We start from the raw sequence: 15,574 nt of genomic DNA, 5'->3' as shown, positions 1-15,574 counted from the left end.
TACGTCTGGATCGTCGTTTTGATTATAAAAGCAAAGCTTAAGTCATTGTTGCATGGGCTCTTCTCAGATTATTTTATTTGTGAATATTGCTTTGAGTGTGCTGAAGGAAACAACAGCCGTCGAACCCTTCGCCTGTACAAGGAAAACTTTCCTAAAACCGTGATTGAAACGGGGGAATTTGAAACTATCTTTTGTTTTTAAATTGGCTTTTGGCCACTGGGGTGTACAGGGGTGTACAACAATATGGAAACACCAAAAAAATAACGACGCAACATTACCATGCCTAAAACGTTGGCCGGTCAGGGTGACCGAGCGGTTCTAGGCCCTACAGTCTGGAACCGCGCGACCGCTACGGTTACAGGTTCGAATCCTGCCTCGGGAATGGATGTGTGTGATGTGCTCAGGTTAGTTAGGTCTAAGTAGTTCTAAGTTCTAGGGGACTGATGACCTCAGAAGTTAAGTCCCATAGTGCTCAGAGCCATTTGAACCATTTGAACCTGAAACGTTGTAGGAAAACCGTTGGTATTCAGAACAGCTTCCAGTAGTCTCGGAATGGATAAATTCAGGATATTTATGGGTTACAAGAGAATTGTATACCATTCTTCCTGGAAAATGGTGGCAAATTTTGGTAATGATGGTGCAGGTGGACAGCGATCTGCACCATTCTCTCCAAAACAGTTCACAAAGGTTCCATTACAATGAGATCTGGTAATTGTGGTGGTCGGGAGTGATGCGACACTTTACCCTTCTGCTAACAGAACCAGTCCAGGCCAATGTGAGTTGCATGAGTCGGGGGCCCCTCGTCTTGAAGCACAGCATCACCACTGGTGACAAACACTGTGCCAGGAGCTGAAACTGATCAGCCGCAACGGTCACATTATCCTCGGCAGTAATGCGATCTTCCAACTATGCGACCCGTGGGATATCGCGATATGGCATCCCAAATCATCACCGAACGCCAGCCATATATCACTCTTGGGACGTAAACTCGGCCAGAAGTTGGAAACAGTGACCAAATGACATTCTTCCATTGCTCCACATGGTTTCGGCACCAAGTTTGTTTGCTATGGGCATTTGCATGACTGATGAGCGGTTTTGGAATTCCAGCCCGCTGTGCAGTCCCTGCTTATGGTGCTCCTTACGTGTTGTTTTGCTGCTGACAGCGTTCGCGAGTACGCCATTCGGTTCTGCAGCTGCAGCTGCTGCTGCAGTGACTTTTGCAGCTGTCGACCTCATATTCTCGTTACAGTCTCTTCAATGACTGTCATTCACGATCACTCAACAGACCCTTTCGTCCGCGTTGTGACTTACTGGATGAGGTTTTTCCCAAATAACGACACAGAACATGTTCCTGAACATGACTGACACTTGCAACGTATTGAGGACACAGCACAGGTGTCGTTTATTGTCAATTACACCATTGCAAATTGCAGGCTTGGCTAGCATCTGAATTTATGTTGAAGCATCAATTTTTGTCCACCCCACTTGTACATCCAGTATACCTTTCTACATAATCTCAACACATTGTATTCGTTAGCTCATAGAGACACATACGAGATGTGATTGTAAAATAACGTGACTGGTGCTGTCACAGAGTGAGTACGTATGCACCAAGGATGAAGAACCAATTGCTGTGAACTGTGAAGACTCCTCTGTCGAATAGGGCGCCTATGATGCCTGTAGGCAACCAGTGTGGCTATAGCCTTCGTTTGTTTGTGAGTTGCTATTTCTGTTTTGCCGGAACAGTGATAATTGTAATAAAAAAGCAAGTAACTTCCGTGAAGTTTCACATTAAACTTGAAAAAACTGCTACTTTTACTCAAAGAAATTATGGCAAACCCTGTTTATCATGTACGCGAGTGTTACAGTGGTTCAAGCGTTTCCAAGAGGGCCGAAAGACGCTGAAGATGATTCACGCCATTCAACATCAAAAAACGGATGAAAATATCGAAAAAGTTGGTAATTTGATTCGATCTGACCGTCGGTTGAGTATTCGAGCTATTGCTGAAACTATAGAAATTGTCGTGGAATTCCTAAGGCATATTTTACGTAACGATTTCTACATGAGAAAAGCGTATGAGAAACTGGCGCCCAACTTCTCACGCTCGAACAAAAAGAAGCTCCAGAAAATGTTTGTACTCCAGGAATACCACTGTAAATGATCCTAATTTCTCGGAAACAGCTATAACATGTGGACTAATCTTGATTTTCCACTTCTGATCCACAGACCATCCAGTCCATGTATTGGAAGGGCCCCAGCTTTACCGTGCACGAAAACACCTCGAATGACCAAATCAAGATTCAAAGCGATATGTTTCTCTATATTCCTGGAATTGTGTATCTTCGCTGAGTTTCTGAAGGTCAAACTGCTAATCAGTATTACTACCTTGAGATTCTTCTCAACTCGGCGAGAGAAATAAGAAAAGAACGACCCGAATTGTGGAAGAACGAGTTATGGGTTCTGTATCCAGACAATGCTTTCTCATACGGCACTGCCAGTTAAGAGGTTTCTCGGAAAGTACAGCATTCCAGAGACAAACCACCTTATTCGCCTGACCTGGCACCGTCTGACTCTTATCTATTTCCCAAGATCAAATCTACATTAAAAGGAACAGGATTTCAGCCCGATGAAGCACCGAAAGAAAAACGTGACACGCGTCATCAAGGAGCTCACAGAGGAAGACTTCCAGCACAGTTTCCATCAATGGAAAATTCGCATGGAGCGTTGTAGGAACGGAGAAGTGGAGTATACTGAGAGTCACAATAATCTTTGTTTTTTTAAAAAAAAAAATGATTTACACCAATACTTCCTTTATTTTATGGCCACACATATGCATAAATGATGGCTTATGTATTCCTTTTCTGCTACTCTCTAAGATAAGACTTACTTCGAGAAAAAAATTTCTTGACAATTAGTCGGCAAGGATTCAGAAAATATTGTTCTTGTGAAACACAACTAGCTCGTTATTCTCACGAAGTAATGAGTGCTATTGACAGGTTGTCACAAATTGATTCCACTTTTCTATATTTCTAAAAGGCTTTTGATAACGACCTTCACAAGCAGCTTCTAATCAGATTGCATTCTTTGGAGTATCTTCTCAGTTGCCCTGATGGAAACTCGCCGGCCGAAGTGGCCGAGCGGTTCTAGGCGCTTCAGTCTGGAACCGCGCGACCGCTACGATCGCAGGTTCGAATCCTGCCTCGGGCACGGATGTATGTGATGTCCTTAGGTTAGTTAGGTTAAAGTAGTTCTAAGTTCTAGGGGACTGATGACCTCAGAAGTTAAGTCCCATAGTGCTCAGAGCCATTTGAACCAATTTTTGATGGAAACTCATCGAGTAAAACAGAACTGATATTTGCCATTCCGCAAGGAAATGTTATAGGCCCTCTACTGTAACTAATCTATAGCAACGGTTTAGCAGACAATCTGATCTGTCCTCTTAGACTGCAGATGATCTATGGTTTACCGTCCAATAAATTCATCACAAGATGAAAACCAATAGCAAAATGAATAACCCAAGATAAGTGTATGGTGCAAAAATTGGCAACTGACTCTAAATAATGAAAAGTGTGAGGTCATCCACGTCAATACTAAAAGAAATCCGTTAAATTTCGATTACACGATAAAGGATACACATCAAAAGGCTGTCAATCCAACTAAATACCTATGAATTACAGTTATGAACAACTTTAAAGGGAACTGTCTCGTAGATAATGGTGGGGGAAAACAAAACAAAGATTGCGTTTTATTGTCAAAAAACGTAGAATACGTACCAAGTCTACTAATGAGATTACACTACGCTTGTTCCTCGTTTTCTAGAGTACTGCCGTGCAGTATGGGATTCTTTCCAGGTAGTATTGACGGAGGATATCGAAAAAGTTCAAAGTATGGCAGGACGTTTTGTGTTGCCGTGAAATATGGACGAGAGTGTCACAGTTACGATACAATCATTAAAACAAAGGCATTTTTCGTTGCGGCGAGATTTTTTCATGAAATTTCAATCTCCAACATTCTTCTTCGAATGCGAAGATATTCTGTTGACACGTATCTACGTAGGGAGAAAGGTTCATTGCAACAAAATAAGAGAAATCGGGGAGCGCAGGGAAAAATTTAAATGTTCTCTTTTCATTTGCGCTGTTTGAGAATGGAACAGTCCAGAAACAGTGGGAAAGTGGTTCGATTAACCGTCTGCCGGGCACATAATTGTGAAATGCAGCGTAGATGTAGGCAGTCTCAGTCCGATGCTACTCTGGGACTATAAGGGCTAACAATTCTTGCTTAGTTACAGTGAAAGTAATCATTAATGAAAACAAATAGTATATTTTCAGGTTTCCAACGAGGAGGTGGTTTCGGAATTCCTGTAAAGCGTCATGAGCTAAACCGACCCATACAGTCAGTGGATAATCTCCAATACGGCTACTGTGTAAGGGAAGTTGAAGCTGATTCGCTAGTGCACCTAGGCAGCCACATAAATATCAGGAAGGATTCGTGTTAACGGGTTTCATGTAATGTATATGACTTACCTTCATGACAAACGCAATTTTCCACGACTTGCACATTCGACGTGAGAAGGGCTCCATAAATATCAAATAATAAATTTAAGTTCTAAAAACTGTTTCTTCAAGAGTACGTCTGCAATGCAGTGTCATTTGGATGTGGGACCTCGACGAGGGAAAAACGAGAGATAATAAATAGTAGCCTCGCAAATCTGCGAAATGAAGACGGATTACTAAAATAGGTGATAAAGTTAGTCGTTGGGAACCCCTAATCAGAAGAAGAGATAGTGAGAAATGTGTTTGTGCATCCAAGAGTAACAAATAACGTGAGTCAGGATCGAAATATGAATGAAATACGTGTTGGATACAGACGGAGTTATGCACCACATGATTTTGGGGTCATTGAATCTGGCGTGAAAATTCTTTATCGTTTGTCTGTTTCAAATCCTTGCAAATTGGCTGAATGTTCCAGTTGACCGCATGAAGACAAAGCGGAGGTTCCGAAACGCTTCGCGATTAACAGACCCGCAGCACCGTCCACTTAGTAGCTGTCCCCCTCCTCCCCCACCCCGTCCCCATCTTTTTAATACGTTTACTTCTCTACCTCAAAGACGTTGTAGAGTCGAGTATCTTTAACCGAATACGAGACGAGCTTGTAGTGGAATTTCCGTTTGGGAATATTTGGGACAGTATTTCAAATTGTGTCGTTTCTCTTACAACAAAAAGAGACCTTTTGTAAATCTAGGTTGCAATTGGAGGGTAGGAGCTGCTTGTAATATATTTCTAGGAACGTTACCCCTTGATCTAGGGATAAGAATGGGTGGAACCACGCCTTGCTTAAATTTTGAATAAAGATCATCAGCAACGACGTCCGAAGAGTTTCGGCATAAAGAGTCAGTCCCATTCTGCCAACGTCCTTGTCAAAGAAGGTGGAGGAGCGGAATTGATGAGGAAATTAGTGTTTAACATTCTGTCGACAACGATGTCACTAGAGACGGAGCTGTAAAGCGATTTAGGGTAATCACGGGAAACCAAAATCAGGATGATTGGACGCAGGTCCACTGTTATCCTCCACAATGCGAGTCCACTGTGCTTACTACTGCGCTACTCCGCTCGGTAGGAGCGGACTGAAGTTTAGGGTACTCTCTTGCCATTCTGACGGAAAACTGCTCCTAAAAGAGGGACGATTCAATTGTGATCAAAGGCATAACGATGCAGAGGGCACTGGAAACCAATGCAGTAAAGACACATGATGTTTATCCACAGGGCATGTGGCCTGTAATTGATAAAGTATAATGATTTCTCTTCATTGGGAAAAGATTCCTGACTAGACCTCATCTGAATCTCCTGGAGGGGACTGTCAAGGAGGAGAAAACCGACGAAAATATAATGTTCTATGAGTCGGGGCGTGAAATGTCAGGAGTTTGAAACACTCCGTGAAGCAGGACAATCTGAAAAGGGAAATGCAAAGGCTCAGTCTACTAGATATAGTAGGGGTCAGTGAAGAGAAATGGGAAAAAACACACTGATTATAGGTTACTATCAAAAGCAGCAGAAAATGGTAAAGCGAAGTAGGATTTGTTATGAATATCATTGTAGGACAGAGAGTGAGCTACTGTGAGCAGTTCAGTGATAGGGCTGTTTTCATTAGTTTCTACAGCAAACAAGTGCCGACAGGAATACTTCAGGTATACTAGTACACGTCAATGCCATACGAGTTCCGCGCCAGTGTCGCAAGCAGCAGATAAAGATATAGAGAAAGTTTACGAGGATACTGAACGAGTAATTCCGCCTGTAAAGGGAGAACGCAAATGTAATAGTCATGGGGGATTGGAACGCGATTGTAGGAGAACGAACGAAGAGAATTTGGCCTAGGCAATAGGAATATGAGAGAGGAGAAAGTCTGCAATAAAGCTGAGCTAATAGTAGCGAATACTCTGTTCAAGAATCACAAGAGGAGGAGGTATACTTGGGAAAGGCCGGGAGCTACGGGAAGATTTCAGTTAGATTACACCATGGTCAGGCAGAGTTTCCGAAATCAGATATTGAACTGAAAGGCGTACCCAGCAGCAGATATCTACTCAGACCACAATTTAGCAATGATTAAGAGTAGGCTGAATTTTAAAAAAACTAGTCAGGAAAATTCAATGCGCAAAGAAGGGGGATACGGAAATATTAAGCCGTGAAGAGATCTGTTTGAGATTCCTTGAGGCTGTAGATATTGCGATAATGAATCGATTAGTAGGCATCTCACTTGAAGAGAAATTGCCATCTCTGAAGGGTAATCACAGAAGGTTGAAAGTACAAGTAATGTAGCTACGAGGAAACCATGATTAACAGAAGAAATACTTCAGCTGATCAACGGAAGAAGGAAGTACAGGGAAATTCAAGAATACAGAAATACAAGTCACGTAGGAATTAACTAAATAGGAAGTTTAGGGAAGCTAAGTCGAAGTGGTGGCATGAAAATGTGAAGAAATCGAAAAAGAAATGACTGTCGGAAGAAGTGACTCAGCATACAGAACAGTCAAAACAACCTTCGGTGGAGGTTCGAATCCTCCCTAGGGCATGGGTGTGTGTGTTTGTCCTTAGAATAATATAGGTTAAGTAGTGTGTAAGGTTAGGGACTGATGACCTTAGCAGTTAAGTCTCATAAGATTTCACACACATTTGAACATTTTTGAACGACCTTCGGTGAAATTAAAAGCAACGAGGGTAACATTACAGTGCAATGGGAATTCACACTGTCACACGCAGAGAGATCGGATATCTGGAAAGAGTACATTGAAGACCAATGTGAGTCGGAGGACTAATATGATAAGAATTTAAAAGAGCTTTGGAAGACTTGAGATCAAGTAAGAATAGCTAACATTGCGCCGGAATTTCTAACATCATTTGGGGAGGTAGGAACAAGTCGACTATTCACGTTGGTGTATAGAATGTACGACAGCGGCGAGATTAGACCATCAAACTTTCTAAAACCATCATCCACATAGTTCTGAAGATGGTAAAAGCCGAAATGTGTGAAAATCATTGCACAATCAGCTGACCAGTTCAAGCATCCAACTTGCTGACGAAAATAATATACAAAAGGATAACCCCAGAGGAGCAGTTCTGATGCGGCTGAAGCACGATTGAAGAAAAATCAAGACATATTCATAGGGTTTGTCGACCTGGAAAAAGCATTCGACAAAGTAAAATGGTGGAAGACGTTAGAAATTCTGATGAAAATAGGAATGAGCTAAAGGGAAAGACGGATGATATACAATATATACAAGAGCCAATAGAGAGCAATAATATTGAAAAACCAAGATAGAAATATTTGGATTAAAGAAAATTGTAGGACAGGGATGCTGTCTTTCGGCCCTGCTGTTCAGTCTGAATCTCGACGAAGCAAGAGTGAGATTAAAATTTAGGGTGAAAGGATATCAATCATAAGACATTGGTATCCGCAGTGAAGGTGAAGAAGAATACAGGATCTGCTGAACAGGAGCGAAAGTCAGGTGAGAACAGAATATGTGCGGAGAACAAACCGAAAAAAGGCGAAAGTAATGAGCAGTAGCAGAAATGAGAATAGCGAGCAGCTCAACAGCAGATCTAGTGATCACGAAGTGGGAGAAATTAAGGATTTCTGCTACCTTCGAAGCAAAATACCCACAATGAATGAGAGAAGGAAAGCTTAAAAGAAGACCAGAACAGGCAAAAAAGGCATCCCTGGCCAAAAGAAGTCTGCTAGTAACCAACATAGGTCTTAATTTGGGGAAGAAATTTCTTACAATGTACGTCTGAAGCGTAGCATTTTATGGTAAAGAGTCATGGACTATGAGAAAACTGGAATAGAAAAGAATCAAAGCGTGTGAGATATGGTATTACCGAGGAATGTTGAAATGACTGATAAGGTAAGGAATGGGGAGGTTTTTCGCAGGATAGGTGAAGAAAGGAACATATGGAAAATACTGACACGAAGAAAGGACTGGATGAAAGAGCATGTATTAAGACATCAGGGAATAACTTTCTTGGTACGAGAGGTAGCTGCAGAGCGTAAGAACTGTAACAAACAATTGAGGACGTAGGTTGCAGTGTTGTTCTGAGTTGAAGATTTTGCCGCTTGAGAGGAATTTGTAGCTGACCAGCATCAAAACAGTCAGAAGGCTGATGACTGCTTAGTCCAGTTTACACTCGAGACAAAAGACTTTTAAAAAGACTTCATAATACTTAAATTTATATTAGATGTTTATAAATTTCGCATTTTCAGAAACTCTTTCCTTGCTATAGCATGTCTGCATTTTTCTTTCAACTTCGGCGGCAGTCAATTTACTGCACAAATGACAAAACTCATCAACTTTTTTTAGTGACTCATTTTCTAGTCTAATTCTCTCAGCATCGCGTGATTTAATTCGGCTACATTCCATAACTCTTTTTTCGCTTGTACTCTTACAATATTTCTTAAAGATCACCTGCCCTCTCCTCATATTTATGTATTCAATTTGCATCTATGCTTCAGAGCAGCTTATTTTCATCGTATTTTGGATGACAAATCCTATGTCATTTTCAGATGATCACTGAAATATATCTTCTCCCAATTACAGGTTCCCTTTCATATCCTTCGACACTTGTAGCTGCAGTCCGCCCACGGTAGCTGAGTGGATAGCCGGCACGGTAGCTCAGCGTGTTCGGTCAGAGGGTTAGCTGCCCTCTGTAATAAAAAAACTGAGTTAATCGATCAACAACGAACTTAAACGGATGTCTTACGACGTCCGCCCCGAGCAGATGCAACGAACAAAAGCGAACAAAATGAGAAGTGGTCAGAGCAACAGACTGTGAATCCTGAGGGCCCGGGTTCGATTCGCGGCTGGGTCGGAGATTTTCTCCGCTCAGGGACTGGGTGTTGTGTTGTCCTAATCATCATCATTTCATCCCCATCGACGCGCAAGTCGCCGAAGTGGCGTCAAATCGAAAGACTTGCACCAGGCGAGCGGTCTACCCGACGGGAGGCCTTAGTCACACACCATTATTATATTTACTTGTAGCTACAGTCTGGTTTCCGTACAAATTGTAAATAACCTTTCGCTCTTTGTATTTTACCTCAGCTAGGTTCAAAATTCAAAAGAATGTAGTCAGGTCAATGTTGTATAAAACTTTCTGTAAATCTACAAATGCTTTAAACCAGAGATAGTCAACCTTTTTTACCTACGACCCACTTTTGCGTCTACGTCACTTGTAAAACTTCCTCCCCCTCCCCCCCCCCCCCCCCCCCCCCGACACACACACACACACTGGTCCACAGGAAATTAGGAATGTAACTTTATTTTATTAAAGTTATAATACAGAGTTACAGCAAATTAAGACATGTAATAATAATTACTTAATGAAAACTATATCAAAATTTTATGAAAACCTAATGAAAATTTTTCATAACGTGGAAACTCTAGGTAAGGATATCAACAATATAGGAAAAGGCAGATTGTTACTTATCGTAAAGAAGACACGTGAAGTTTGCAGAGAGGCACAGTTATGAAAGTTTCTTTTAATTGTGCCTGTCTGCAACTTGATGTGTCTTCTTTACGGTAAGTAGCAATCTATCTTTATCTACATTGTTGATGAAAATTTTTAAAACCCCTACCGCTTGCTGCCTACCACCTACCATGAACCTTGAACGCCCACCAGTGAACGGTGGGGACCAGGTTGGTTACCGCTGTTCTGAACGTATGTTTGTCTTTCTCAAATATTCCAAATGAAGGTCGTCTTCTTTAGGGGCTTTGTTTACACTTAGATCTTTCAGTGCTCTGTCAAATTCTACTCGCAGTATTTCCAATCTCGTCTTCATCTACTTACTCACCTTTTACAATTAAAAAAAAAAGGTGGGGGGGGGGGGGGGAAGGGAGGAAGATTAGTGTTCAACGTCCCATCGATAACGAGGTCATTAGAGTAAACGTTCTGATTAGGTAAGTTTGAGGAAGGAAATCAAACGTGCACTTCCAAAGAATCAAGCTTGCATTTGCCTTAAGCGATCACTGAAAACCTAAATTGGATGGTCTGAAGGGGATTCGAACCGTCTTACACCCGAATGCGACTCCAGTCTGCTTACCGCAGCGTCACCCCATTCGCTCCCCTTTCAGTAATATTGTTCTTAAATTTGTTTCCCTTACATACACTCTCTAGATAGTTCTTTCCCTTTTCAGGTTTCCCTTCCTTGCTTAGTACTGGCTTGCTATGTGCACGCTGGTTATTCTGTTTTCTCCAAAATAAACTTCGGCTTTCCTGTTGGTGGAATCTACCCATATCCTAATTATGCACGGTTTGACATCCTTACATTTGCCCTCTAACCATTTCCACTTAACCATTTTGCATTTTCCATCAATTCAGTTTTTTAAGCGAGTGTATTCCCTTTCGCCTGCTTCATTTACAGGGTGTTTCAAAAATGACCAGTATATTTGAAACGGCAATAAAAACTAAACGAGCAGCGATAGAAATACACCGTTTGTTGCAATATGCTTGGGACAACAGTACGTTTTCAGGCAGACAAACTTTCGAAATTACAGTAGTTACAATTTTCAACAACAGATGGCGCTGCAAGTGATGTGAAAGATATAGAAGACAATGCAGTCTGTGGGTGCGCCATTCTGTACGTTGTCTTTCTGCTGTAAGCGTGTGCTGTTCACAACGTGCAAGTGTGCTGTAGACAACATGGTTTAATCCTTAGAACAGAGGATTTTTCTGGTGTTGGAATTCCACCACCTAGAACACAGTGTTGTTGCAACAAGACGAAGTTTTCAACGGAGGTTTAATGTAGCCAAAGGACCGAAAAGCGATACAATAAAGGATCTGTTTGAAAAATTTCAACGGATGTGGAACGTGACGGATGAACGTGCTGGAAAGGTAGGGCGACCGCGTACGGCAACCACAGAGGGCAACGCGCAGCTAGTGCAGCAGGTGATCCAACAGCGGCCTCGGGTTTCCATTCGCCGTGTTGCAGCTGCGGTCCAAATGACGCCAACGTCCACGTATCGTCTCATGCGCCAGAGTTTACACCTCTATCTATACAAAATTCAAATGCGGCAACCCCTCAGCGCCGCTACCATTGCTGCACGAGAGACATTCGCTAACGATATAGTGCACAGGATTGATGACGGCGATATGCATGTGGGCAGCATTTGGTTTACTGACGAAGCTTATTTTTACCTGGACGGCTTCGTCAATAAACAGAACTGGCGCATATGGGGAACCGAAAAGCCCCATGTTGCAGTCCCATCGTCCCTGCATCCTCAAAAAGTACTGGTCTGGGCCGCCATTTCGTCCAAATTAATCACTGGCCCACTTTTCAGATCCGAAACGATTACTGCATCACGCTATCTGGACATTCTTCGTGAATTTGTGGCGGTACAAACTGCCTTAGACGACACTGCGAACACCTCGTGGTTTATGCAAGATGGTGCCCGGCCACATCGCACGGCCGACGTCTTTAATTTCCTGAATGAATATTTCGATGATCGTGTGATTGCTTTGGGCTATCCGAAACATACAGGAGGTGGCGTGCATTGGCCTCCCTATTCGCCAGACATGAACCCCTGTGACTTCTTTCTGTGGGGACACTTGAAAGACCAGGTGTACCGCCAGAATTCAGAAACAATTGAACAGCTGAAGCAGTACATCTCATCTGCATGTGAAGCCATTCCGCCAGACACGTTGTCAAAGGTTTCGGGTAATTTCATTCAGAGACTACGCCATATTATTGCTACGCATGGTGGATATGTGGAAAATATCGTACTATAGAGTTTCCCAGACCGCAGCGCCATCTGTTGTTGAAAATTGTAACTACTGTAATTTAGAAAGTTTGTCTGCCTGAAAATGTACTGTTGTCGAAAGCATATTGCAACAAACGGTGTATTTCTATCGCTGCTCGATTAGTTTTTATTGCCGATTCAAATGTACCGGTCATTTTTGAAACACCCTGTATGTGCAGTATACACTGAGGGGCAAACGTCAAGGAATGCGTACTTACATCGCGTCGAACCTCCTTTTGTCAGACGTAATGCAGCAGCTCGACATGGCATGGACTCTACAAGTCATTCTAAGTCCCCTGCAGAAATACTGACCCATGTTAACGCCACAAACGTTCATAATGGCGAAACTGTTTCCGGTGCAGGATTTTGTGCACGACCTGACCTGTCGATTATGTCCCCTAAAAGTTCTATGGGATTCATGTCTGGCGATCTGGGTGGCCAAATCACTCACTCCAATTGTCCAGAATGCTCTTCAAACCTGTCGTGAACAATTGTTGCCCGGTGACTTGGAGCACTGTCATCCATAAAAAGTGCAGCGTTCGGGAAGATGAAGCCCAAGAACAGCTGCAAAAAAGTCTACAAGTAGCCGAACAGAGCTATTTCCAGTCAATGACCGGTTCATGTGGACCACTGGACCCAGTCCATTCCATGTAAACCCAGCCCATACTATTATGGAGGCACCATCGGCCTGCACAGTGCCTTGTTAACAACTTGGGTCTATGGCTAAGTGGGGTCTGCGCCACGCTCGATCCTACCAACAGCTCTTACCAAATGAAATCAGGACTCATCCGATTGGGCCAGGGTGTTCCAGTCGTCTAGTGTCCAACCGATACGGTCGTGAGCCTAGGTGAGGCGCTGCAACTGATGCCGTGCTGTGAGCAAAGGTACTCGCGTCGTTCGTCTACTGCCACGGCCCTTGAAGCCATATTTCGCCGCACTGTCCAAAAGGATACGTTCATGGTACGTCTGCGGTTACTTCATGCAGCGTTGCTTGTCTGTTATCACTGAAAATTATAAACACTCAGTCGCTGCGTTGTCCGTGGTGAGTGGCTCAAGTGGCTCTGAGCATTATGGTACTTAACATCTGAGGTCATCAGTCCCCTAGAACTTAGAACTACCTAAACCTAACTAGCCTAAGGACATCACACACATCCATGCCCGAGGCAGGATTCTAAGCTGCGACCGTAGCAGTCTCGCGGTTCCGGACTGCAGCGCCTAGAGCCGCGTGGTGTCCGTGGTGAGAGGTAATGCCTGAGATTTGGTGTACCAGCAACACTCCTGACACTGTGGATCTCGGAAAATTGAATTCCCTAATTATTTCCAGGAAACGGCCTTGCAGCAGTGGATACACCGGTTCCCGTGAGATCACCGAAGTTAAGCGCTGTTGGGCGTGACCGGCACTTGGATGGGTGACCATCCAGCCGCCATGCGCTGTTGCCATTTTTCGGCGTGCACTCAGCCTCGTGATGCCAATTGAGGAGCTACTCGACCAAATAGTAGTGCTGACTCCACGCCCCTCCTATCCGCATCTTCCTCTGAGGATGACACGGCGGTCGGATGGTCCCGGTAGCCCACTCGTGGCCTGACGACGGAGTGCTTTTTTTTTTAATGATTTCCGAAATAAAATGTCTCTTTCGTCTAGCTCCAGCTACCATTCCGCGATGAAAGGCTCTTAATTTCCGTCGTTCGACCATAATCACGTCGGGAATCTTTTCCGATAAATCACGCTAGTACAAATGACAGCTCCGCTAATGCACTGCCATTTTACCCCTTGTGTACGCTATACTACCGCAATCTGAAGAAGTGCGTATCGGTATTCCATGACTTGTATATCACATTGGAGTGGCCATTCTCACTATAAGTAAGCACACCTTTTGAGCTTTAGTGAAGACGAAAGACTATTTTAAACTTATGATAAAATATGAAAACGCTCGATCTGGAAATGTCGAATAGAGCAGGGCTTAATATCCCTCCTACTCTTCGTGTCCACTTCCATACTGCAGAGGCACAGAACGACGAAAACGGCGTGACTTTCCGCTGAAAATTAAAATGTGACAGTAAATTACGTTTCACTCATTTTCGGCAGGTACAACAAGAAACTGGAGGCGGCGATGAAGTTCAGCGTGAAGAGGAACATGATCAACGGGTTCGGCAATGCCGCCCAGTGGTTCTGCGCCTTCGCCAGCTACGGGCTCGCCTTCTGGTACGGCGTGGGCCTCATCCTCAGGGACAGAGACTACCCGGAGAGCGAGAGGCAATACGACGCAGCCACCATGCTCACGGTGCGTACCCGCCCGCCTGTGGAAATCTGGGTATTCTACGATAAGCGTCCAATGTATAACGCAACAGGTTAGTTTTATACAGGATTTCAATACACCAAATTGTTTCCCACTCCTTTGGCTACAAAACCCTAGTTTTAACAAATCTACGTTCAATGCTACGGCTTTCGCCACCTTGCTAGAAGGGCCTGTATGCCTCATGGCATGGAGCCAACGTCTTGCTGCACCCGCATACTGGTTCCGGCGGAGTGCAGCCTTCATTGGGCCAAACAGATGGAAGTCGGAGAGTTGGACTGTACGGTGGATGGGGAAGAACAGTCCGAAGTTTGGTCAGCTTTTCTTGGGTGGCCTTGCATTATAATGGAGAAGTTCGTTTGCATTTTTGTGGCGACGTACATGCTGAAGTCGTCTCTTCAGTTTCCTGAGGGTAACACAGTACACTTCAGAGTTGATCCTTGTTACGAGGGTGTCACCACCACCAACAGACACGTCCAGCTGCACCGTGAGGTGTTGTAAGTAGGCTGTTTATGTTTTCTCTATGTAAGTAGGCTGTTTATGTTTTCTCTATGTAAGTAGGCTGTTTATTTCAGTGTCTGATTGTAATATTTCGAACGTTCCAAGGTTAAAGTAGTCATAGCTGTGTGCGGACGGCCGACACGCGGGAGATCGGACAGGTTTGTGCGACGTTGTTACGACGATGGCAGACCCCTCACCCAGCGACTCGCCGTGCTTTTGTTCACTGCCAGGTCCCCGTAGACATTCTGCAAGCACATATGAATATCTGTGATGCTCTTTTTCCGTCAAAAGAAACTCATTGACAACTCTCTGCTTGGAACGCATCTCCGTTACAGATGCCATTTTGAAGGTGCCGCCACCTGTCGGAACTTCAGGAAACTATAGGAGATGAAGCAGAAATATTCCCCGATGTCCCACAACAAATTATGCATTTTTTCAGTCGAAATTGGCTGAGAAAAAATGGGTTACATTACTTACCGAACATACCTCTTACTGCTT

The 15,574-nt window shown here is 43.6% G+C and overlaps 1 protein-coding gene across 2 annotated transcripts in view; it reads left to right on the top strand.

The window, feature by feature from the left end:
* LOC126473837 (ATP-dependent translocase ABCB1-like) overlaps positions 1-15,574 on the top strand; it is a 675,020-nt gene that overhangs the window by 562,004 nt on the left and 97,442 nt on the right. For both annotated transcript variants that reach the window (XM_050101164.1, XM_050101163.1), the window contains one exon: positions 14,368-14,563. In XM_050101164.1, the coding sequence (XP_049957121.1) occupies positions 14,368-14,563 (196 nt within the window). The remainder of the gene's footprint in view (positions 1-14,367; positions 14,564-15,574) is intronic.

This window comes from Schistocerca serialis, chromosome 4, assembly GCF_023864345.2.
Source record: "Schistocerca serialis cubense isolate TAMUIC-IGC-003099 chromosome 4, iqSchSeri2.2, whole genome shotgun sequence".
Taxonomy (NCBI): domain Eukaryota; kingdom Metazoa; phylum Arthropoda; class Insecta; order Orthoptera; family Acrididae; genus Schistocerca; species Schistocerca serialis.
The sequence above is the reverse complement of the archived record's forward strand: the minus strand, read 5'-3'. Positions and strand labels throughout refer to the sequence as shown.